This window comes from Calliphora vicina, chromosome 5, assembly GCF_958450345.1.
Source record: "Calliphora vicina chromosome 5, idCalVici1.1, whole genome shotgun sequence".
Lineage (NCBI taxonomy): Eukaryota > Metazoa > Arthropoda > Insecta > Diptera > Calliphoridae > Calliphora > Calliphora vicina.
In genome coordinates this window covers 26,224,699-26,250,460 of record NC_088784.1, presented here as the reverse complement: position 1 = coordinate 26,250,460, position 25,762 = coordinate 26,224,699, and the positions used below count along the sequence as shown (strand labels likewise).

Here is a 25,762-nt window from a genome sequence, read left to right as displayed (position 1 = left end):
TCCATCTGGAGATGATGTATGGACGATATTCATACATTCAATTCATATCTGCTAAGTTTACTCAAATACATAAATACAACCGAATATAAGTATGACCTTAATTGTGGAGACGTTGACCATAAATATCAGCTGACCACGTTGACATAAAAGCACTTAAGTTGCATTTATTCCCTGGCCCAATACAGAAAAAAAAAAATTTAGATATAGTTGAATTTGGAGACATGACGGGATCCAAGGAAATTAAATTGCTAACGAATAAAATTTACAACACCGATAAAGACGCAAAAAGAATCCGAGTATTAAAAGTCGAGACGTCGACTATAAATATGGTCTGCGAAGCATCAATCGAAATATGTTCGCAGTTGCATTTATTCCATACAAAATTTTGCGTTTTTGTTGGGTTCGAGGACATGAGTTCATCCAGGATAATGAAATTGCTAATGAAATGTATCGACTTTGAATGAAACCGTTGCGCATCGAAAAATTCATATTCTTTTCTGTACTACCTCAGCCAGTTTACCGTCCTTTATGGCGGAGATCTCAGCTTGAATGACTTGCATTGATTTGGTTGTCAGAAACTTACTTCTTCCGAAAGTGTACAACGTAAAAGCCACTACCTACATAGATACACTTGTCGAGATCTCTTTTCTGAGTCATGGAAATATAACCATATACGGATGCCACTACATGATAAAAGACAAAAAAAGACCCCTGTCTCCCAGTTTTGCCCAAAGTCATGCACTTTTTTTTATGGGCCCCCAAAGATTTGGGGGATCGGTGTAAGTTTTGCAAAAAAGTGATCATTTTCTCAGGTTCATACCAGCAAACAGTTCGGAATTTTGACAAAAAAGTTCATGACTTTGGGCCGTGGGACCCGTGTCTTTTTGGTATTTTATCACGTAGTGGTGTACATGCAACCTAGTGTTGCACTGTGTTATTCACTATGATGTAGGCTTTCCTCATTTTGGATAGCATTCATATATGTTTTGCTTCAGTTTCCTTCTCCGTGGGGAACAATTTAATTCAATTTGTAAACTCTGGAATCTCTATTACCTTTTTGACACAAATTATAATTTTTTTTGAAGACAGTTTTATTTTATTAATTTTTTTCCTAAACCATGTCTCTTGCCTCTCGTTCTCGTTATCAACCTAACGTTCGTCTGGGCAATTGGTTCGAAGACATTTGCCTGGAACAAGATAAAATTCGTGTTTTCAAAAATCTCCGCGATCGTGGCGAATTGCTGGTCGAAAAGACACGACAACTTTTCGATAATTTCCACAAAGAAATCGTACTCGAGGCACCCAAAGAGAATATACGTTTTGGAGCCGTTGTACAACTGATGCCTTATAACATGCAGATCTGTGAATATGACAATTCAGATGTTCATCCGGCTCTCTCGGTGACTGTGAATGAACGTGTGGTTAGGCACAGTCAGAAGATCAATGATGAGTGTGAGTTGACAATAGCTCCTTCGGTGAAACCTTGTGTACGCAATTCATTTCGTATTGTTAGTAGTGATGACAAGGAACGCACCAATGAATTGTTAAAATATGGTCAACATTTTCGTTTGGAATGTGTGGAGACCAGTAATGATCCCTTGTTATTGTATAGTGCTCAAAAGTCGGCTGATTTGACGTCTATGATAACGTCCACATTTAGTTCCAGGAAGTATGGAGAGTTGAATTTAAAATTGGGTTTGTGTTTGAAGAGGGTAAGTGCAGGGAGTTCGTTCTCTTTGTATTCCTAAATGGTATTTGGTTGTAATGTTTTAGATTCAAATATAAATTTTTTGTTTTCCAGAATTGTGGTCCCGGCAAATTAATACCTTCGGCTTATACAAATTGGTTTTGTCAACATGTTGATCCCAGTCAACGTTTTGAAACTGATGGAACGCCATTGCCGGTAATAGAGTTTCTTTATTCCCTTATATTTTTCTATTTATTCAATTAAAATATTTAATTTGTTCCTGTTATTCCTATAAAGAGCAACAAACCTTTGGTTATAACCCACTCAGCCACAAATCGTAATTTGGCTGCCGAAAATGTGGTGATTCAAACTTTATTTGGAATGGTAAGTTATCTTTTATTCAAAGAATTACCCCTTTTAAAGCAAGCAGTGTATTGGTACTAGAATATTCACTAAAGTTGGTACAGGCTACGCATAAAAAACTACTGCGAGCTTTCAGCCGGACTGAAAGGTTTTGAACTCTGCAGAATAATGATCACAGGATTAGCATAATTAAGATTTTTCTAGATATGAAACCTATGGAAAATTTGGACTGATCGTCACAAAAACTATAATATGATTTTGAAATACAACTGATCGATATTTATAAGATTTTTATTTAAGTTAATGTGATCTTTATATGGACCTATGACCAAATATGGACCAATCTTGGATGATGGATGTTTTTTTTCTATATTCCACGAAAAAAGACTCTACTCTCTGAACATGAATATTGTAATAAGTATCGCAGATAACATAGCCATATTCCAATATAGGTCTTGCAAAGAGATGTAAAGTTGTTTTGTGATGTAAGGGTCGCTAAATTCCATAGCCCAACATTTTATAAATACAAGTACTCTCTAGCTTTATTTATTGTCATCGTAAGTGCAAAGTTCAATTTATGGTCTTGTGAAATTCCGAGATCAAGGAAATTTTCAATAGATTAAAGCTTTTATTTACCCAAAGAATAGTTGACAGAAATAATTAAGCTTAAATTTAATTCCATTAAGTTTTCACTGCACCAGAACAATAAATTGTTTAAATCGGATTGGAGATAAAAATTATCAACATATTGAGAGAAGTTCTAAAAGATTTTAAGATCAGTCGCATACATTTAAATATTGCAAATATTTAAAACTTCCGAAAGGTCATTGATGAACAGGAAGAAGAGAATAGGTCCAAGATGCCTACCTGGGGGGACACCAGAAGTAACCAACATAACACCAACAACAATAATATATATTTTTTTTCAATATGAATGGTGTCAAAAAAATCTTTGCATACTGAGTGAAGAAAACAAAAAATTGGTTAAATATACTCGAATTTTGTGCAAATAGGCCTTTTTATGAATGTTATCGCATTTGAAAGAGGTTGCATAGCGTTTAGTTAATAATTATTTTTTTAAGTTCTATAAGTGACTTTATATTTAAATAAAAATATTGGCAGGAAATCGCATTTCGAAAAAGATTATACTTTTAGTATTTTTATTATTATAAAGGAAAATCTGCAAGTGGAAAATGATTATGGGCTAAGAGTATCACATGAAACACTACTAAAACACAAATATTCTTCAGGAATGGCTAGGAAAAAACCCCTGCTCTAAATCAAAAATATTGAGAAACGATTAAGATTTTCTATAGAGCACATTTTACTCCCTCCAGAGTGCTGGGACAACTAAATTTTTTCTGATGAGATAAAAATAATGTTGTACTGTCATGATGGAATCCAAAAAGTTTGGCGAAAACCTCTGACAGCTCTAGAAAACAAAAAATTAATTCCTACAGTTAAGTTTGGAAAGCTTTCAGTTATGGTATGGGGTTGTATATCTAGTAAGGGAGTAGGGGTAATCAGGATTTTGGATAAAATATTGACGAAATAATTGACGGTTTTGTTGACCCGGTAAATTCAAACAAGTTTTAATACAAACTAGCATAACCCGGTGCACTTCGCTACCCCTAACCTAGTAAAATTAAAAAAATATGAATGGAAATACGAAAATAAGAATCTCTCAATTACAGTTCACTTGATATTCGAAAATAACTAACTAATTTTGTATGGGAAATACCACTCCACTGCTCTGATCGCACCGATTTTTAAACCTTTTATGTAAATATCAAGCTTAGCTAAACTTCGAACAGGGAACAGGGAATAAATTCGTTTTTAGCTAACCTCAGTAGAATGAATAAATTGATTGATACAGAGTTTAAATTCTTTTAGAATTATAAATAGTTCTCCAGATATTCAAAATTAATTATTTACTTTGTGCCACAACCACTAATGCAATCCCGACCATTTTCAAATGTGTAAAATGGTAAGAGAGCTATGCGGACAAAGTTTGAAGAACTTTGCAATTATTACTTTGTATTTAGTTATCCTTTTCCGACCCCTCCTATTTTGGGTGCTATGCCCTCTAATCTAATTCCGTCTATATTCAGCTAAACTCCGCACAGTAATAAGAAATTAATTCGCTAAAAGTTTAAACACTTTTACGATTATAGTTCTACAGATATTCGAAAGTAATTATATACTTTGTATAGGGTGTGCCCCGCCCACTATTCCAATCCCGAACAATTTCAGCGAAACTATGCAAAATTATAAAATAGCCATTTAGACTAAGTTTGAAGAATCTTGCAATTATAGTTCACAAAATATTTAGAAATAACTACTATGTACTTTTCCCATTTTCGATTAAAATTCTTGCAGTGAGAAGTAATTGATTCGTATAAAGATTGAAAACCGTCACAATTAAATATAGTTCTGTACATTTTATAAAATAACTATTTACTTGTATGTACAATTACATATTTAACCCCATATGCATAAACAGTTTTTAAATTTGTCAAAGGTTTATAAAACAAATTTTGAATGGAAATTTTGTTTTATAAACCTTTGATAGTTAGAAAATACAAAAAAACACCTTCAAAATATATTTTTTAAGGCGACTTTAAATTACTAAGGTCTTCTTCTTTGTTTGCTATCAGAACTCTCACTTAAAACAGAGCGAAATCAATACTGTTTAATTGTTTCTCTTATTTATTTACAACAACAAATAACTCCTAAAAACTGAACCGATTTCAATAAAATATATATTCTGCACTTCTGTGAACAAATACCTTTAAAATGGTATATATCTTGCCGAAATTGAATGTATAATGTGAGCGTAAAAGGGGTCTAAAGAAATCGACTTGCCTATTAATATTATGATATTACTAGACAATGATCCCAAACATAACTCTTATTTATTTGGTCGTGGTTACTATATAACTGTACAAAAATTATTGATACCCCTGCCCGAAGTCCTGATATTAACCATATCAAAAATTTGTGGGTACATTTAAAGAAAAAAGTGGGAAAAGTATCGCCAAAGAATCAAAACGAATAAATTAAAGATGAGTGGGACAAAATACCCTTGGAATATGATATCCCTAAGCTAATTAACTCAATGGGCAGCCGTAATTGATGCTCAAGTTTGACACACAATATATTAGCAGCTAAAACCCTGAAAATGTATCACAAACTTAATATTTTATCGACTGTGCAAACATTTATTTGACAGTATAAAAATTGATTTTTTTTGTCCTTTTTTATTATAAATATGAATGGTTTTATTGAAATTAATTTTTTTGATATCTATTATATTAATAAACATATGTTTATAAAAAATGTGTTGAAAATAATAAAGAAGTTGATTATTTACATTAGTAATCAATGTTTTCTTTGAAATTTTGTTATTTTTTCTCTATGTGCAAAGAATTTTTTGACAAACTGTATGTAATCAGTGATAAAATATGAGGAAAATAAATGTATGTCGAATTTTGACGTGATATATATATTTTCGGAAATGATCCTTATATGTGAGCTATGATGAATTATGAACCCATCTTCAAAAAATTTGGACTTCCCAACTGTGACAGTTGTCAGCGGCCATATTATCGAAGCTATATCTGTCGAATTGTCTGTCATTTATTCAGTTTGTTTTGCCAAATCACTATTTAGCGTCCAAATGATCCAATCACGTGCAAATGAATTTCATCAATATGGATATTCTGTTCGGGCAACGTTTTGAGCGCTTCGTTCTTTTTACGGTCAGGACCATTTCTAAATGAATAGATAGGTATGTCAACAAATAAAATTGTCGAATTTGGGAAGATAAACATCCACATGACATCCAAAAGCGTCCAATGCATCGAGAAAAAGTCACTGTTTGGTGAGGATTATGGGCTGGCGGAGCCATCGGTCCATATTTCTTTGAGATCGACGTTGGTCATGCCATCACCATCAACGACGAGCATAAATAAGTCGATGATTATCTACTTCTTTTGGACTGAATTGGATGCTATGGACACCGTCGACTTGTGGTTTCAACGGGACGGCTCATGCCATCACCGTCAATGGCGAGCGCTATAGGTAGCTGATTCAGTGTGGATTATGGGCTGGAGGCGTCATCGGTTAACATTTCTTTGGGAACGACGTTGGCTATGCCATCACCGTCAACATCAAGCATATATAAGTTGATGATTATCCACTTCTTTTTAACAAATACTTATTTTGATGACATCGACAAATCTTATTTTTTGGAAGACACAAAATTGGAGAAACGTTGAACAGAGTATATAGAGCTCAAAGGAGACTATGTTGAAGATCCAAAAACCTGTGTTTCATTCAAAAAGTCCCCGTAGCAAAACATTTTTGAAAAAATCATCTTTAGTGGAGGCTGTGTCACACATTGGTCCGTAACTCTGGTTCTACTTGACTGATTTTACCCAGTTAGAACTATACGTTTCTAATTAACAAGGAATATGTGGGAACAATTTCAGACCCGTATTCCATTTTTTTCAAGACCTAGAATATATATCCTTTTGGTTCTATGACCAAAATTTCCATATGTTACAAACGGAATGAGAAACTCAATATCCCGTCCATCTTTTTGTGGTAAATATAACAAATAAGAAGGTATGGTCGGTCAAGCCCGACCATATAATACCCTACACTAAGTAAAATAGCTAAAACATTTTTCTTTTAAAATTTCAATAATTTATATTTTTGAGTGATTTTCGGAGTGGGCCTTATATGAGAGCTATGACCAATTATGGACCGATCACCATGAAATTAGGTCGTGTGATTTATGTCTATATTAAAGTTAACTATGTTGAATTTTGTGAGTATACCAACATTTTTAAGCGATTTATGCACGTTAAAGTGATTTTCGGAAGCTATGACTAATTATGGACCGATCGTAACAAAATTTGGTGCCATGAATTTTGTATATATAAAACTTATTTGGAGCGCAATTTGTGGAGATACATTTATAAATTAAACATTTATGGCCGATAAAGTCCAATTTCGGAAGGACATTTGTATGGGGGCTAGGTGAAATAATGGACCGATTTCAGCCAGTTTTAATAGGCTTGGTCCTTGGGCCAAAAAAATAATATGTACTAAATTTGATCGAATTATCTTTAAAATTGTGACCTGTACTATGCGCACAAGGTTTACATGGACAGCTAGCCAGCCGACCAGACGGACGGACGGACATCGTTTAATCGACTCAGAAAGTAATTCTAAGTCGATCGGTATACTTTAATATTATTGGGCGTTACAAACATCTGCACAAACGCATAATACCCTCCCCACTATGGTGGTGTAGGGTATAAATAGTAATCCTAAAACATCTGCTATTATCATTACAACGTAAATAGATGAACAAGGGAAATTTTAAAATTCCTATTAATTTCTGTAGCTTTAATGTAGTTCATATTCTCTTTTTCAGGAATTCTTGGTCTCGGTACAAAATTATAAAAATATTTTCAAACGTGAAACCTGGAAAAATATTTGGATGATAAGTAATGGGCATCAATTTAATTAAAAAAGTAACATTTCCAAAGAATTCTAAAACTTTTAACATAAAATAACAAAATTCTTGTATTTGCATTAAATAAATTATTTAAAATAATTTGAATTAATTAAAACTAACGCATTTAATCAGGTTAAACTTGTTTAGACTTAAATCACAGCACGAGGAAATGTCAAAAATTCGCTATTGCCAATTTTAGTATGTCACAAACTATGTGACACTGATAACAAAGTGAAAAACAAATAGTAGAGTTTGCTTATTCCAAACAAATCAGGTCATGAAAATCATTAACATTAGAATGTTAACACTGAAATTTAGGCGCCCCATAGAGAACCCAGCAAATTAATGATTTAGAACTTAAAGTTATATTAAGTAAATTTTGGTATAAAAGAATGTTATTTTACAACTTGAAATCAGTTCAAATTCGAGCAGTTTCAGCCAACTAAAGCAAAAATAACTATTTGTGTAAAAATAATAATAAAAAAAACAAAATGTTGTTCTTGGTAATATTATCGGTATTGTTGGGTCATATATCCTGTGCCTCTCGTATTATTGGTGGGCAATTTGCCACTCCTGGCCAATTTCCCTTCCAAGTCTCGCTACAACTGAAGGGTCGTCATCACTGTGGTGGTTCTATAATTTCGGAAAATTTTATAGTAACGGCAGCTCACTGCACCATTGGCCAGAGTCCTTCACAAATGAAAGTTATTGTGGGCACCACCGATTTATTGGCTGGCGGTGGCCAGGCTTTAAACATAGCCCAATTCATCATACATCCTCAATACAATCCCCAGTCTCAGGACTTCGATATGTCGCTTATTAAACTCAGCCAACCCTTGAAATTGGGTTCCTCCACCGTTGACAAAATCGAAATGGCTGGACCTGATGCTAATTTTGCCGCCGACACTTTGGCCACCATTAGCGGTTTTGGCGCCATCAATGGCAATCTCCAGTTGCCCAACAAATTGAAATTCGCCGATGTTCAGCTGTGGAGCCGTGACTTCTGTAATCCCAAAAATATTCCCGGTGTCACCGATCGTATGATCTGTGCTGGCCATCCCAGTGGACAGGTTAGCTCTTGCCAAGGTGACAGTGGTGGCCCCTTGACGGTGGAGAATAAATTGTTCGGTGTTGTATCCTGGGGTTTCGGTTGTGGTGCTCAAGGCAAACCTGCCATGTACACTTATGTGGGTGCTTTGCGTTCTTGGATCAAGCAAAATTCGGGAGTTTAATTTAAATAATTCAAGGCAATAGGAAAATGGATTTGGTTTATAAATTTAGCATGACTTATTTAAAATAATTTAGTAAAAGTCTCTTAAAAACATTTTTTTTAAATTAAAATATTTTAGCACACATTTTGTAACATTTGCTTTATAATAAATTTTAATGCACAAAATCAAAATAATTATTAAATTGTTTCTATAGTTAAGTCAAATACTGTTTTTACTTACAGTTTGAGAAGCACTAATGCTTTGATGAGGGTGAAGAACTTAGCTAATTGCTTACTAAAGACAAGAACCTTGAGTTATTCACAATAGTTAATTATTTTGTACTTATATGCATAGTTCAGGGAAGCAAACCTTAACAAATATTTTATTTCAATTTATGCATTGTAAATTTAATTTGTAGTTTATTAAATATTTTTCACTTTAAGGTCCACCGTTGACGCCAACTTTTTTTGCGACATGTTTCCATTGTAACGTATCGACGATTTGAACTAAGGGACAAACATTGTTTGGTATTTTTGTTGGAAATCACATTAGTCACATTGTTGAACAGCCAGTGCTGGAAAGAGTTAAAAAGAAAGAATACGAATTAAAAACATGTCAGAGCGCTACAATTTTGTCGCCTTTTTTGGGATTGACTAATATTTTACTTTCTCATAATGAAATCCGGTCTTTTATCACGTAGTGGTGTCCGTATATGATTATATTCCATGAATTAAAAAATTACTCACAGTGTTATTCAACAACAAGTCAATGGTTCTGAATTAGTCACATTAAAATACTGCGTAAAAGTGCAATATTTTTGAAGGACAGATATTTTTGTATCTAATTGAGATATTGACTTGAAATTTTTTTTAATTAGAGCAAAAAATTAACAAATCTAAACAAAAAAAATAGTTGTTCGGAATAAATGTGGATCATAGCGGAATGAAAAATTGACCACGCCCACTTTTTTTCGATTTATCTAAAATCGGAAAACGGCTGAACCGATTTGGCTAATTTTTTGTTTAAATGGTCATAGTAATCCAATTTAAGTTTTTACTGAAAGAAAAATTGACCACTCCAATTTTTTTTCGACATATCTAAAATCGCAGGACGCCTGGACCGATTTTAATGTTCGCAAAACATAGTCCGCAAAAATGTTTACATAAATAAAAATTGTCCACGTCCACTAATACGCCCACTTATTAAATACATCTGCAAAATATAATCATATTTCAGACCAAAATTCGATTACTTATATAAAAACTCAAAATATCTAAATTCGCTAATAACTTGGCCAATAAGCGTTGAATCAAGAAAAGAAGCTCGAACTGTGATCACTCTTAATAAAAATCGATTTTTTATATAAAAACTCAAAATATCTAACTTCGCTAATAACTTGGCCAATAAGCCTTGAATCAATAAAATGAGCTCGATCACTCATATCGATTTTTTATATAAAAACTCCAAATATAACTTGGCCAATAAGCGTTTAATCAAGAAAAAGAGCTCGATCTGTGATCACTCATATTTCTGACCAAAAATCGATTTTTTATATAAAAACTCAAAATATCTAAATTCTCTAATAACTTGGCCTTGATATAAGCCTTGAATAAGCCTTGAATCAATAAAAGGAGCTCGATCTGTGATCACTCATATAACTCCAAATATAACTTGGCCAATAAGCGTTGAATCATGAATAGGAGCTCGATCTGGGATCACTCATATTTCTTAACAAATAATGAAATTCGCTAATAACTTGGCCAATAAGCGGTTAATCATGAAAAGGTGCTCGATCTGTGATCACTAATTTTTCAGACCAAAATTTTTTGTACAAAAGCTCATAATATGTAAATTCGCTAATAACTTGGCCAATAAGCGTTGAATAAAGAAAAGGAGCTCGATCTGTGATCACTCATATTTCTTAACAAAAATCGATTTTTTATATAAAAACTCAAAATATGTACATTGATTTACATGTATTCTATTGTTGCAAGGTTTTTCACAACAAACTTTGGTTCTTTGTCTCTCAGTAGCGATTCTATGTATATTTTATTCTATGTCCTATATGAATAAAAATGATCATTCAATAATACGTTTTTTTTTTCTTATTAACTATTTTTACCCTTTTCAAACCGCTTCTCACAAATTCACAAATCGAACACAAGCATTTTTTTAACTTGGACCGGACAACGTGTGTCGGGTCAGCTAGTATGTAATAAAGTTTTTTAAATTTGTCATTCGAAAGTGTAAAAAAACTTGTCAAAAGATCAAAGGGAATCCCGCAATTCCTAAAAATTTTAGTGAAAATCCCAAAAATGGTATTTTTTACAATTACATTTCCTTTGGGGCTGGGAAAATACTTTGTGGATAAATAGGGAACACATCAAGGTTTTCAAAGCTGCTTTCCGTTTTCTGATTCCAGCTTTGGGATTTTAGAACATGTGGCACAAAGTTGATTTTTTTTTTTTAAAAATAGGTCAAATTCCGAAGGGCGTAGGAACTACATATTCGAAAAATAGGACATGTTTTTTATATAAAATTGTTCTCCATAAAGTTACCTTACGGAAAAACTTAAAATTATTATATGTTCTTAAAGTTAGTTTTTTTTTTAATAAAAACAGAGTTAAATCACATTTTCTCCCAAAAAAAGCAAAAATTTTCTATTTTTGGAAATTCAGATATTGAAAGATTTCTTCTTCCAAAGAGATAACTCAGAAGAGTACTGCAACAAACTTCTCAAAGCGCAGCTTTTAGGTCTCAAATACTCTTTTCTTATGCCTCTGTGCTATTTCTTGGCAATCAGAGCAGCCGGTTATAAATTACAGATTTATTTCCAAAATATTCTATCCCACTGTACAATGTATTTCTATATATTTCTATATATATGTATTTCTATACGGATTTAATTGGATAAAAGTCGGATCGGTTTCATTTAATGAAGATATTTTGTATGATTTTTTATTTCAGTTCGCTGTGTTGCAACTTTCGGATTTTGTTACACACGATTAACAAAATAATATCAACATATTAATCTTAATTGAATAGCTAATTAATACTTACACTCTTCTCTTTGCCATAAAAGCATGATTTTAAAACCGGCTCAGTCCCATTGGCAGTTAAGCAAAATTCTTCTTTACGAATTTCCCCTAAATCAGTAAGCATCCACAACTATATTAAAAAACAAAAATATATGGAAATATGTTAGATCTTGATGTTATATAATAATACAACTAAGTTCATGAGAAATATTTGGTCATTATATTGAAAAATATTAGAGAGTCAGTCGGGAATCGAAACTGAAAAAACGACATTTATGTTATTCATCATGAGTCGTAATGGCATATTATATCTGGCGATCGAAATGCACTTCAAAATAATCGGACAAAAATCTAATGGCAAATCTTTAAAGCAACACTATCTATCTGGCAAAACAAAAACATGATAAAAACATTTATCACATTCCACAGAACTAACATTTGTGTCTTGGTGAGGTTGTTATGATTTTGTCGATTACTAATTACCTGATTTCCGCCTTGATTATGACATTCAAAAATATTAACTTTTCCAACGGCTTCAATTGCATCGAGGCATAAATTTGTGTCAATTTGAGTGATCTGTAAATGAAAAAAGAAGACTATATTCCACAAAATGAAGAAAAATCCTCCAAATTCTTACCGCCCCTATAGCAACTGGTACAAATTTCTCGGGATAAACATTTTCCAAATACCATTTAAAGCTTTTGCAACCTAAATTTTTACTAAAAATATAAAAATTAAATAAAGTCATACATAAAAATCTAAAGAGATTTTTTCTAGTTTTTTCTAAGGTCTAATAACTAAATTCAGCTTAACCCAGTTTAACCATGATTAAGCCTTAGTCATAGTTAAAATGGGTTAAGCTGCCTTAACTCTCTCCCAAGATCCAATTCTGTCCTCAAACAACTTACCGCAATTGTTTACGATCACTAACATCACCCAAGCCAGCTGTTAAATTAAATTTTTGACCCAGAATTTTATAATAAATATGAGCATAATCATCCATCCAAACCTCGGCCAAACGTATAGCATTTTTTACAATAACCTCTATAGCCGAAGGATACTAAAAATCATTTTACTTTTATCATAAAATCAACAATTTATTTAATAAAATACTAACATTATAGGGAGTCTCATTCCTAAATACATGACCCACCCGCGAGCAATAAACCACTTCCAATCTGCCACCACACATCCATGTTTTAAAGCTCAACTCTAGATTCTCAGAACCCCAATATTCGTAAGCCGAATCGTAGGTACCCAAATGTTCGAAAAACTTACGATCTATGGAAAATAAACCGCCGGCAATGGTGGGTGTATAATATGGATCCATTGCATTCTATTTTTAAAAGGTAAAAAATTAAGCTAATAGATCGAATAATTGTCCGAATTTTGTACTCACCTTATGATGCATCATCATTCTTTCGTTGGAAGCTTCAAACCATGAGTATTCTAAATACCAAGTAAAACCTCCCAGAAATTTTGTACTTTTAAGACGAGGAACCAAATATTCAAAAGTTTCCTTATCGATTGTATCGATAAAGGGTGTGACAACGGTGGTAGAATTGAGAGCTATGCGATCGAGCAGGGGCTCCAACCAACCTAAGTAGAAGACAATAGTAGCATTTATTTTTATACCCTTCACCATCGTGAGAAAGGTATATATAAGTTTGTCATTCCGTATGTAATTTCCACAATATAATTTTCCGACCCTATAAAGTATATATATTCTGGATCCTTATAGATAGCGGAGTCGATTAAGCTATGTCCGTCTGTCTGTTGAAATCAACTTTTCAAAGCCCCCAAATAACTTACATGATTCATACATCAATATCTCCGGAATTCTTCTGTCTGGGTTTAAAGTCGAGAAAATCGGTCTACAAATGGCTGAGATATAAGGAAAAAATCAGTACAACCTCGATTTTTGACCTATATCTGGATTACTAAGTCATTAATATAGACAATATGGATATCTAATGATAGATATTTCAAAGCCCTTTGCGTATATAAGACCATAGTAAGTTGGACCTACAATGGGTCAAAACCGGAAATTTTTTTTTTTAACCCGAATTTTTTTTTTACCAAAAGTTTTTTTTTTCGCTAAATATTAAAAAAAAAAATTGGAAAAAAAATAAAAATTTAAAAAAAAAAATTTAAATTTCCAAAAAAAATTTCCAAAAATAAAATTTCAAAAAAATACCAAAAATAACTTTAGAAAAAAAATTTTTTTTTACCTAAAAATATTTAAAATTTTTATTTTGAAGTATAATTTGGTGAAGGGTATATAAGATTCGGCATAGCCGAATATAGCTCTCTTACTTGTTTACATAAAATTAGTTTTAATGTTTTTACCTTCTGTACATTCACAATGTGAATCTAAATATGTTAATACTGGTGCTGTGGAATATTTCATACCCAGCAATCTGGACCGTATTATACCCTCTCTTTTTGTGGCCCGAACTATTTTAACTTTTGGGTATAATGCAAAGTATTCATTAAGTGGTTCTTTAAGATGAGCTGAAAATTAGAAACATATTTAAAGTAAAACGTCCACACTCAATTCTGAATTATTTGCTTTTAAATTAAAGAAGTAATTGGAATAGCTCATGGACTTTAATACTCACCCATATCCGAAAAATCATCTACCAGAATAATTTGCTTTATTAAATGCTCAGGCGAACGATTTATTACAGAGAGTACAGTACGCACCAAGGTGGACCAGGCCTCATTGTGAAAACATATAATAACATCGGTAACTGGTAAATCTTTTAGAAAACGACCCGGTTGCTTACACCTAAATACAGATGAGATAAATATTTTTATATACAATTTTGATGACTAAAATTCTTAGGATCCATAATTACCATTCATCTTGAACATCCAGTAGAGATCTGTTTAATGGTATCAAATCCGAAACATATTGATTGAACTTATTGTTCATCCATCCTTGGTTTATGAGTTTTAAAACTTTCTTTGATAGTTTTAGGGGCAAATGAACGGATGTGCCCCTATCACCGGGATACTGGGGAATAACTGTTTAGAATAGGGTTCAATAAAGAAATGTGTATAAATGAATTAAATGAACGGAGTGTGAATAGAAAATTCAACATAGAAATGACAATGAATTAAAACTTAAATGAATGCACAGTGGGGCAGAATCAAAATTTTATGGAAATAAATCCGGCATTTCTAAACTGCTGGTCCCATAGGGATAAAATTTGACGTGAGCGTAGCCAAGGAGTACCTAAGTTTAAATTATTAAAATGGGCACTACAAGTTTTACAGGGGAGGCGATATGGGCATTCAAAGTAGGGTACCTTTAACATGTAACATTTTTAAACACGTGTCATTTGTTTTCAATCCGCTTTAAAAGATTTTTATATCGTTACGAAATTGTACATGAATTCAAATATAACGATTTTAACGACTGATTTAAAAGTAGCCTAATGCTTTCAAATAACAGTGCTGTTATAGCAAACTGTAACATATCTGTGGGCATTATTAACATTGAAAAAGCTTTCAGTTGACCATTGATCGTAAGTTGGCAACGCTGTTTGCTGCGACCGTATATTCGAATTCGAATATTCAGTTAAAGAACATTTTAGAAAGTACACCACAGATGGCGTATGTATTAGAAACCTCTAGACAGTTAAAGAGAAATCTAGAGTGCAGATGGCAGTGTTATAAATAGTGACAGAGGTTGCAGTCGTTAGTGAGTTTATCAGTGACGCTTTTCGAATAAACATCAACTGAGTGCCTTAAAGTGTGCTGTGTTTTTCAAGTGAATTCGTGTACATTATATACTGTGTCTGTATTTCTGCGAATTTATCAACGTGTATAAAAAACATTGAGTGACTATTTAATTCTGTTGTTGTACATTTTAAATAAATAAAGAGTTGTTATAATTTTCAAATTACTAAACGGCTTTTATTTGCAATCAAAAGTATCCGGTTTATTTAAAGGAAATTAACAAACGTTTTGAAAAGGTTAAAACGTAACAATATTTTTAGAAAACGCTCAGCTAGATCTGGAAAAAAACACGATTTAGAGTGCTCTTTATCTTTTATAATTTCCGAGTTATAGGCATTTCAATATTTAAATTTTCAAATTTTGTTATTTGGTCCGCTTTTTTGAAAATGTAGGTCGTACTTTAGGACCCAACGGACTGAATTTCCAATAACATACAGAAGATTTCAGAATTATGGATACGAAAATTAACGATTTTCAATTAAAAAAACCAAAAATAGTAGATTTTTGCTGTTTTTTTTGGCGAAAAGGTGACTTAACTTCTTTTACGAAGAAAAAACTTTCTTTAAGAACATATAATAATTTTATGTTTTTCTGTAAGGTATCTTTACATAGAACATTTTTCTATAAAAACCATTTTTCATTTTTCGAACATGTCGCCCCAACGACCTTCGGAAATTGACCTATTTGTTATAAAAATTTCAAATTTGGGCCACCTGTTGTAAAAAACCAAACATGGGATCAGAGAAATGAAAGCAGCTTTGGAAATATTGATGTGTTGCCTATATATCCCAAAGTATTTTCCCAGCCCAAAAGGAAATGTATATACTATGGGCAAAATTGTAAAAAATATAATTTTTGGGATTTTCGGTCCAATTTTTAGGAATTGCGGGATTCCCTATGACTTTTTGACAGGGTTTTTTACGCTTTGCTATTTAGAATAATAAATTTAAAAAACCTTGAAAATTTATTACATATTACATATTTATTGAGTTTCTAAAACTAAAATTTGTATACAAATTTTAATAGGATTGTAGATATTAGAAACAGTTTGATCCACATTTATTTCGAATTAATTTTTTTTTGTTTAGATAAGTTAATTTTTGGTCTGACAAAAAAAATTCAAGTCAATATCTCAATTATACTTAAAAATATGCCACTTTAAAAGTCAGTTCTTCAAAAATATTGCAGTTTTTTATATGTTAATGTAGATAAGTCAAGACCTAGCCGAGCGCTTTCCAAAAATATAAAAATCTTTGAAATATGCTAAGAAACAAAAACAATGGCACGTGTTTAAAAATTTTACATGTCGAAGGTACCCTAATTTGAGCCCTCATAGCGCCGCCCCTGGAGAATTTATAGAGCCCATCTTAACAACCTAAATACTCATTGGCTACGCCCACGTCAAATTTTATACCGATCGGACCAGCCGTTTAGAAATGCGAGATTTATTTACAAAAAATGTTGATTCTGCCCCACTGTGCAATGTTAGGTAAATTCTTTTTTGTCAAAGCATGCAATACATTGTGTTTTTTGATGAAATTTTCAGAGGTTGTCTCGGATTTTTGCTCATATCTCCGTTATTTATGGACGGATTTTTCTGATTTTAAATAGCAAAATTCTCGAAAGTATGTCTGACAGAATTGTTGAAGATTTGGATCCCGGAGATATCTGGGGCCTTCAGAAAATTGATTTCAACAGACAGACTGACGGACATGGCTTAATCGACTCCGCTATCTATAAGGGTCCAGAATGGATATACTTTATAGTTTCGGAAAATTATATTGTGGAAATTACAAACGGAATGACAAACTTATATATACCCTTCTCACGAAGGTGAACTAGCGAAAAATTTTTTTTTTTAACCCTTAACTGGTCTTGAATTTTGAAAATTTAATTTTCCAAAGCGAATATCTCCTAAGGTGGTATGGGTGTATACTAATATGTTTGTCATTCCGTTTGTAATTTCTACATTTTTTCATTTGCGACCCTACAAAATATATATATTCTGGATCGTAATAGATAGCGCAGTCGATATAGCCGTCTATCCGTCTGTATGTTGAAATCAACTTTCCGTAGTCCCCAAATAACTTACAAACATAATTGATATATCAATTTATCGGGAATTCTTCCTGCTCGGTTGCTATTTAAAATCGACAAAATCGGCCCACAAATGGCTGAGAGTTAAGGAAAAAACCGGGACAACCTCGATTTTTGGCGTATTTTTTTTATCTATATCTAGATTACTAAGTCATTCATATAGACAATATGGATATCTAATGATATATATTTCAAAGTCCATTGCAACGATGTATATAAGGTTATAGTAATTTGGAACTAGAATGAGCCAAATCGGGAAAAATATTTTTTAAACCGAATTTTCTTAACAAAAAATTTTTTTTGTCATACAATTTTTTTTTTCAAAAATAAAAAAAAAAATTAAAAATTAAAACAAAACAATTTCGAAAAAAATTTTTTTTTGAATTTTGTTTTTTTTTTAATTAAAAAAAAATTTTAATTTTTTATTTTGAAATATATTTTGGTGAAGGGTATATAAGATTCGGTACAGCTGAATATAGCTCTATTACTTGTTTTTCTATAACTAGAAGTGAAGAGTCAATGTAACAAATACTGAGTCAAATAAAACTCACCTTTCTGCTTTTCCGTTTGATATTCTGTAGACAGAAACACTTTTTTGTAAAACATTAAAAAATTGGTAGCAAACCATATCAATGCCACATAAATAATAAAATTTGAGATTTTACGGCGCCATAATTGCGAAGTCATTATCGGAAATAAAAATACACTAAAGAAAATAATCGTTATTTTAACTTTTAATTTTGATATTTCTCTAGCTTGACAAATAAAAAACTTTTATAAAAATTGGCATTAGATTTTCCTTTTCTGTTTTAGGATGTTATTAGAGTTTATTGCTTGTTTTAAAATTAAACCATTAACTTGATTTCCGTTTCCTTTACTTTACTTTCCTTTTGTTTTAGTTTTATGTTTTTGCTTCCATTTGTCCTTTTCCTTTTTTGCTCTAAAACACAATTTATTTTAATTTTAATTTAAATTTAGTTTTATTATTGTGTGTTGCTGTATTTGTGATTTAATTTTGTATTTTTTTGCTTTTTTTTTGTTTTATAACATGTTAATGTTTTTATTTGATGCTCTTTTCATTTGCTTTGTTTTCCTTTAAAGTTTTTTTTAGATATGTTTTTGCTTTAGCTTTATTATTATTTTTTCATTAATATTTGTCCTTTTTTTGCTGCCACAGATTTTGACTTCAGTATATCCAATTATTTTGAATCATTTATTTTCAGCTCTCTCAAATACATACTTGAATAATAATTGTTGGGAAATGTTGCTCTTTTTTTGCAAAAAGGTCTACCATGAATTGTGTGAATAAATTAAAATTAATTTTTCAAGGAATCAAAAAGTTAATTGATTAAAATAGCTTTTATAATGTTAAAAGTAATAGAATTTCCTTCATTTAGTAAAATAAAAAATGTATTCAGTTTAAAAAAGCACAATGAAATTCTAAAGTTTCTGTTTCATTAAGAAATTAAAGTTGATTTGAGAATTTTAAATAAATATTTTCATTTCACGGCATGATTTCTTTGCTTATGTACATATGTACTTAAGTTTACATTACACAAGGCAACAAAATCGAAAAAATTTTAAAGGCTTTTTAAATCACTTTACAATTTTGATGTATTGTGGTTCCAGTAGTACAAATATGGTCCAAATTTTAAATTCTTTGGAGAGGTTTTTTTTTTAAAAAAATGTTTATGTAAAATTATTCATTTTTTTTATATGTTTCTCCATATAATTAATGACAACTTAAAAAAGGTTCGTTCGGTAATATTAAAATAAACTAGAAAGTGCAGATTTATATAATTTTTAATCCGTTTATATATTGAGTTTCAATCAGCTGAGTAGTTTGGAAGTTATAATAAGAAATTTAAGCATAAAATATATTTTTTACATGAAAATAGCAAATTTTTTCATTTAAAAAATTCATGAAAAATCGAAAGCAGCTGAAATTGTACAGATTTATTACTTTATCGCAAAGCCACATGTAATGGGAATAAAATGAAATATTGATCATAAAAATTGATGCATTAGTTTCGAATTTATTCTTAATTAAGTGAATTCGCTCATTTTCACAAAATTTTAGTTTTTCGTTTGATATACATAAAATTGAATAGTTAATGTTGTTCTTTCGATTGATTGAATTGCGAAAACATTTTCCCCATGCTATGTACAAATTTTCACATATATATTGCATTTCAATCCGCTCAGTAGTTTCGGAGTTATAATAACAAATTGAAGCAAGAAATATAATTTTTACTTGAAAATAAAAAATGTTTTTGCTTTAAAAAAATCATGAAAAATCGAAAACGGCGGAAATTGTTCAGATTTATTGCTCTATCGTAAAGCCACATGTATTAGGAATAAATTGGGATATTGGTGATACAAATTTATGGTTCCTTTTCGAATTTATTCATAATTAAATGAATTCGCTCATTTTCCCAAAATTTTAGTTTTTTGTTTGATATACAAAAAAAACAGTAGTTAATTTTCTTCTTTCGATTGATTGAATTTTGAAAACTTTTTCCCACGCTATGCAAAATTTTTAATATATATAATGCGTTTCAATCGGCTCAGTAGTTTCGGAGTTATAATAACAAATTGAAGCAAACAATAATTTTTTTTCGTGAAAATATAAAATTTTTTTGTTTTAAAAAAATTGTGAAAAATCGAAAACGGCATAAATTATTCAGATTTATTGCTTTATCATAAAGCCACATGTAATAGGTATAAAATGAGATATTGGTCATAAAAATTGACTTATTCGTTTTGGTTTTATTCACAATTAAGTGAATTCGCTCATTTTCACAAAATTTTAGTTTTTTTTTTGATATACATAAAATTGAGTATTTTATGTTCTTCTCCCGTATTTAACTTTTTTTATATAGCTATTAATTCAGCAATTTCTGTTTAATTTATAAATGCTTAATTTATTTAATTTGTTATTTTCTACTACTTAATGATCCACGTCAGAATTTGTTTCGAAAAATAAAAAAAATTCTTTTCCCGCTGATACACTTTGTTGCCAAACGACTTCAGAATTTAGTTTAGTATCAGTTTTAAGTTTAGTCTCAATATTTTACATGTATTTTCATGGTTATAATGTTATTTTTACGCTTATTTGTTACACACTGTAAAATTTATTAGTACTAGACTGGTATATTCAGCTATGCTGCATCATAAAAACCCTGCATCAATAACTAGAATTTCACAGCTGAATAATTTCTCTCTTCCGATTGCATCCATAAGTCGTTAGCCAACCGAGAGCCGAATCATTTATCTCGTCGGATCGTACTCATTAGCTAGTCGTAAATTATAGAGTTGTATTTCCTTTATAATAAATAAGTCGTCAGCCGACTAAGAGCCGAAGCGTTTATCCTCTATTTGAAGCTTCGCCCATTAACAAACATATTCCAAAGATCCAAGACAGCTCTGTAAAGATTTCAAAGAACGCAGACCTTTGAAGAACCTGGACAGACTAAACATACCCCGGATGGAAACCAAAACTGAATCACAACTTGGTAATGAAAATTCATTCACAGAGTGACAAGTGTCATTAATAAAGTGTTAGAACCCTACCCTATTTGGTTTGGAAAAAATAAGTTTTCGTGATATCTTTTGGATCGTATATCAGATATAGTCCGCAAGTTAACTGGGGACTGACAAAATTTATTCCTATACTTAAATTTTTTCACATTACTCATCTAATTAATTTGTCCTGTCACAAAAGTCAACCAGTAATTTAACATTTATAATTTTACATTTTTATTTTTTTTTTATAAAACTATTGGCTTTTAATCCTTTACAGTTGAATTTATTTGAAACTTAACAATTCATTGTAAATTTGTTAAATTAAATAAAAGAACATTTATATTATTTGATTTTAAATCACTTCAATTGCATACACAAATGCGTTAATTGTTTAATTTACAAAGAAAACATTTCGATGGATTGATAATACTTTAATATGAAACTAGTTTAAATTAACAGACAACATATAATACATATAGGAATATTATACATTTATAACAAGCAGTCCATGGAACTCGTAATGGGTTGAGGAATAAGTACCACCATATATTAGCCAACTAGTAGCGAAGCTTTTGAGGGGTGAATGCAACATTTGATTGCAGATTGCTACTTTGTTTAATTTCATGCCAACCTCTTAATCTAAAGAGCTTACTAGCTACTTTACTAGATAATATTAGAACTAAATTGTTTAATAAAACAATAAATTAAAGAACAATGGTAACCAGTCTAAGTAATGATGTATTTTGAATAAATTTGGAAAATACCACCATTAAAACTGCCGGGTTTTTATTAAAATTTGTTTGTAAACAAATGTATTTACAACATAAATTCAGAGATAGATTTTGGTATAAAAATATGTGCATGTAAACAAGTATTTATTACTTTACAGCAAATAATAAATAAATTTTAATTAAAAAACAATACAAATACTGATTACAGCCTACAGAAAAATCTATTTTATTTATAATTAAGATAGAAATTAATATGAATTTTATTTTTAATGAATTATGTTTATAATACTTTGATTGTGCTATAAATTTCAGTCGAAAGTATTTTGAAATTTTAAATTAAAATGTTTTAAAATTAAATGCCGTTGGGATATTAAGCTAAATCATAATTGATACAAATTATAAAATACATAACATTTTCTCTCAATGATTTTAAATCATAACATTTAAAATAGTTTCGTAAAGTAAAGGGTTCAGCAATAGATTATGACTAGACTATGACAAGACTATGACAAGACTATGACAAGACTATGACAAGACTATGACAAGACTATGACAAGACTATGACTAGACTATGACTAGACTATGACTAGACTATGACTAGACTATGACAAGACTATGACAAGACTATGACAAGACTATGACTAGACTATGACTAGACTATGACTAGACTATGACTAGACTATGGCTAGACTATGACTAGACTATGACTAGACTATGACTAGACTATGACTAGACTATGACTAGACTATGGCTAGACTATGACTAGACTATGACTAGACTATGACAAGACTATGACTAGACTATGACTAGACTATGACTAGACTATGACTAGACTATGACTAGACTATGACAAGACTATGACTAGACTATGACTAGACTATGACTAGACTATGACTAGACTATGACTAGACTATGACTATGACTAGACTATGACTAGACTATGGCTAGACTATGACTAGACTATGACTAGACTATGACTAGACTATGACTAGACTATGGCTAGACTATGACTAGACTATGACTAGACTATGACAAGACTATGACTAGACTATGACTAGACTATGACTAGACTATGACTAGACTATGACTATGACTAGACTATGACTAGACTATGACTAGACTATGGCTAGACTATGACTAGACTATGACTAGACTATGACTAGACTATGACTAGACTATGGCTAGACTATGACTAGACTATGACTAGACTATGACTAGACTATGACTAGACTATGGCTAGAATATGACTAGACTATGACTAGACTATGACTAGACTATGACAAGACTATGACTAGACTATGACTAGACTATGACTAGACTATGACTAGACTATGACTAGACTATGACTAGACTATGACTAGACTATGACAAGACTATGACTAGACTATGACTAGACTATGACTAGACTATGACTAGACTATGACTAGACTATGACAAGACTATGACTAGACTATGACTAGACTATGACTAGACTATGACTAGACTATGACTAGACTATGACTAGACTATGACTAGACTATGACTAGACTATGACTAGACTATGACTAGACTATGACTAGACTATGACTAGACTATGACTAGACTATGACTAGACTATGACTAGACTATGACTAGACTATGACTAGACTATGACTAGACTATGACTAGACTATGACTAGACTATGACTAGACTATGACTAGACTATGACTAGACTATGACTAGACTATGACTAGACTATGACTAGACTATGACTAGACTATGACTAGACTATGACTAGACTATGACTAGACTATGATTAGACTATGATTAGACTATGACTAGACTATGACTAGACTATGACTAGACTATGACTAGACTATGACTAGACTATGACTAGACTATGACTAGACTATGACTAGACTAGACTATGACTAGACTATGACTAGACTATGACTAGACTATGACTAGACTATGACTAGACTATGACTAGACTATGACTAGACTATGACTAGACTATGACTAGACTATGACTAGACTATGACTAGACTATGACTAGACTATGACTAGACTATGACTAGACTATGACTAGACTATGACTAGACTATGACTAGACTATGACTAGACTATGACTATGACTAGACTATGACTAGACTATGACTAGACTATGACTAGACTATGACTAGACTATGACTAGACTATGACTAGACTATGACTAGACTATGACTAGACTATGACTAGACTATGACTAGACTATGACTAGACTATGACTAGACTATGACTAGACTATGACTAGACTATGACTAGACTATGACTAGACTATGACTAGACTATGACTAGACTATGACTAGACTATGACTAGACTATGACTAGACTATGACTAGACTATGACTAGACTATGACTAGACTATGACTAGACTATGACTAGACTATGACTAGACTATGACTAGACTATGACTAGACTATGACTAGACTATGACTAGACTATGACTAGACTATGACTAGACTATGACTAGACTATGACTAGACTATGACTAGACTATGACTAGACTATGACTAGACTATGACTAGACTATGACTAGACTATGACTAGACTATGACTAGACTATGACTAGACTATGACTAGACTATGACTAGACTATGACTAGACTATGACTAGACTGACAATAAAGTAATTGCCGCTCAATTCAACACTTTTTACGCTATCCTGAAAAATTTCAAAATTCCACTTTAGTTGTTTTGTCAAAAGTCCACAGATATTAAGTTTGTGATAAATTTCATTCAATTCATAAATGATACAACCGAAAATAACAATTTCCTGTGCGTTTTGGGTTGGATTCTCCTTGTAGTTTTAATAAAAATTCCATTTTCTTTTCTTTTTTCAAAAACTTATTTTATTGTTTATGATTTAGTTGTTTTTCATCTTTACAATAGTTTTTCATATCTTAAATATTTGCAATTATTGATTGATACGTAAATGTACAATTATTTTTATAAATTAATAAATTAATTGTGTAAAAAAGTTGATGTATTTAAAACTGAAAATGAAGGCAACACATTTATGTTAAAAATCTTAAATTTGTTTCAAATAAAGAAAGTACATTCTTTGGAACTTCACTTTTGAATAAATTCATTTATTTATATTTTAGCCGCCTTAAGCTAGGCAATATTATTTCATACATCATAAAACACTCTTTAAAAATTGTTGCCTTCTTTATTTAATTGTTTTTATAATTGTTTATTTCTGTTTTCAATTCATTTCAATATAAAATTTAATATAAATTTATTGTTTTACGTTTTTTTTTTGCCAAGTCAAATATTTATTTAATTTTTTATTTATATTTTTCTTTTATACATAATTACTATTTGTTTTTATATTTTAATAATTTTGTTTGCTTGTGTATAAGTGTAATTGTGTTTGTGTATACGATATGCCGATTGAAATGATTATAATAATAATTTTTACAATAAACAAATACAATTGTTGATAAGACCAAAGGAGTAAAAAAAAACAATTTATATTTTACAAATATTTACATTAAAAACTATGTTTTTTGTTTGCAGCATATTTATAGGCTGAATTTTTTTCTTATCATTTATGTATATTTGTTGGAGTATTTCAGAGTTTTTTTAAATGTTAATAATTTGTTTAACAGATAAAACAATTTGCATATACATACATAAATATTTGTAGTAGTGGTCAATTGAAGTGAATTTAATTAAAATTGAATTAAAAAAATAAGAGTATGTGAATTCTAAAAAGTGGGTTTTGAAGTTATGGGTAGATTTTATTTAATATTTTCAGAATTTAATTCCCTATGAAGGTTTCTCACAGACTGATTTTGTGATTTTAATGTGTTTTGAAACAATTCTTAAA

At 31.0% G+C, this 25,762-nt stretch overlaps 3 protein-coding genes across 3 annotated transcripts; 2 read left to right on the top strand and 1 right to left on the bottom strand.

Annotated features, from left to right (window-relative positions):
• Positions 1-1,048: 1,048 nt before the first annotated feature.
• Positions 1,049-7,608, top strand: LOC135962227 (cilia- and flagella-associated protein 161). The gene is made up of 4 exons (XM_065514042.1): positions 1,049-1,712; positions 1,802-1,903; positions 1,985-2,071; positions 7,497-7,608. Exons 1-4 carry the CDS (start codon positions 1,119-1,121, stop codon positions 7,590-7,592), a joined length of 879 nt encoding a protein of 292 aa, XP_065370114.1. The 5' UTR covers positions 1,049-1,118; the 3' UTR covers positions 7,593-7,608.
• Positions 7,609-8,046: 438 nt separating this feature from the next.
• LOC135960874 (trypsin-1) lies at positions 8,047-8,812 on the top strand. Its single transcript, XM_065512274.1, has one exon. It carries the CDS (start codon positions 8,072-8,074, stop codon positions 8,810-8,812), a length of 741 nt encoding a protein of 246 aa, XP_065368346.1. The 5' UTR covers positions 8,047-8,071.
• A 412-nt stretch (positions 8,813-9,224) lies between these two features.
• Positions 9,225-18,360, bottom strand: LOC135961158 (putative polypeptide N-acetylgalactosaminyltransferase 9). Its single transcript, XM_065512653.1, has 11 exons — positions 18,225-18,360; positions 14,691-14,859; positions 14,451-14,620; positions 14,179-14,343; positions 13,229-13,428; positions 12,947-13,165; positions 12,738-12,889; positions 12,467-12,548; positions 12,313-12,405; positions 11,852-11,959; positions 9,225-9,365 (listed from the first exon to the last, which is right to left on the bottom strand). The coding sequence occupies exons 1-11, from the start codon at positions 18,358-18,360 to the stop codon at positions 9,225-9,227; spliced, it is 1,635 nt and encodes a 544-aa protein (XP_065368725.1).
• Between the last annotated feature and the right edge of the window lie 7,402 nt (positions 18,361-25,762).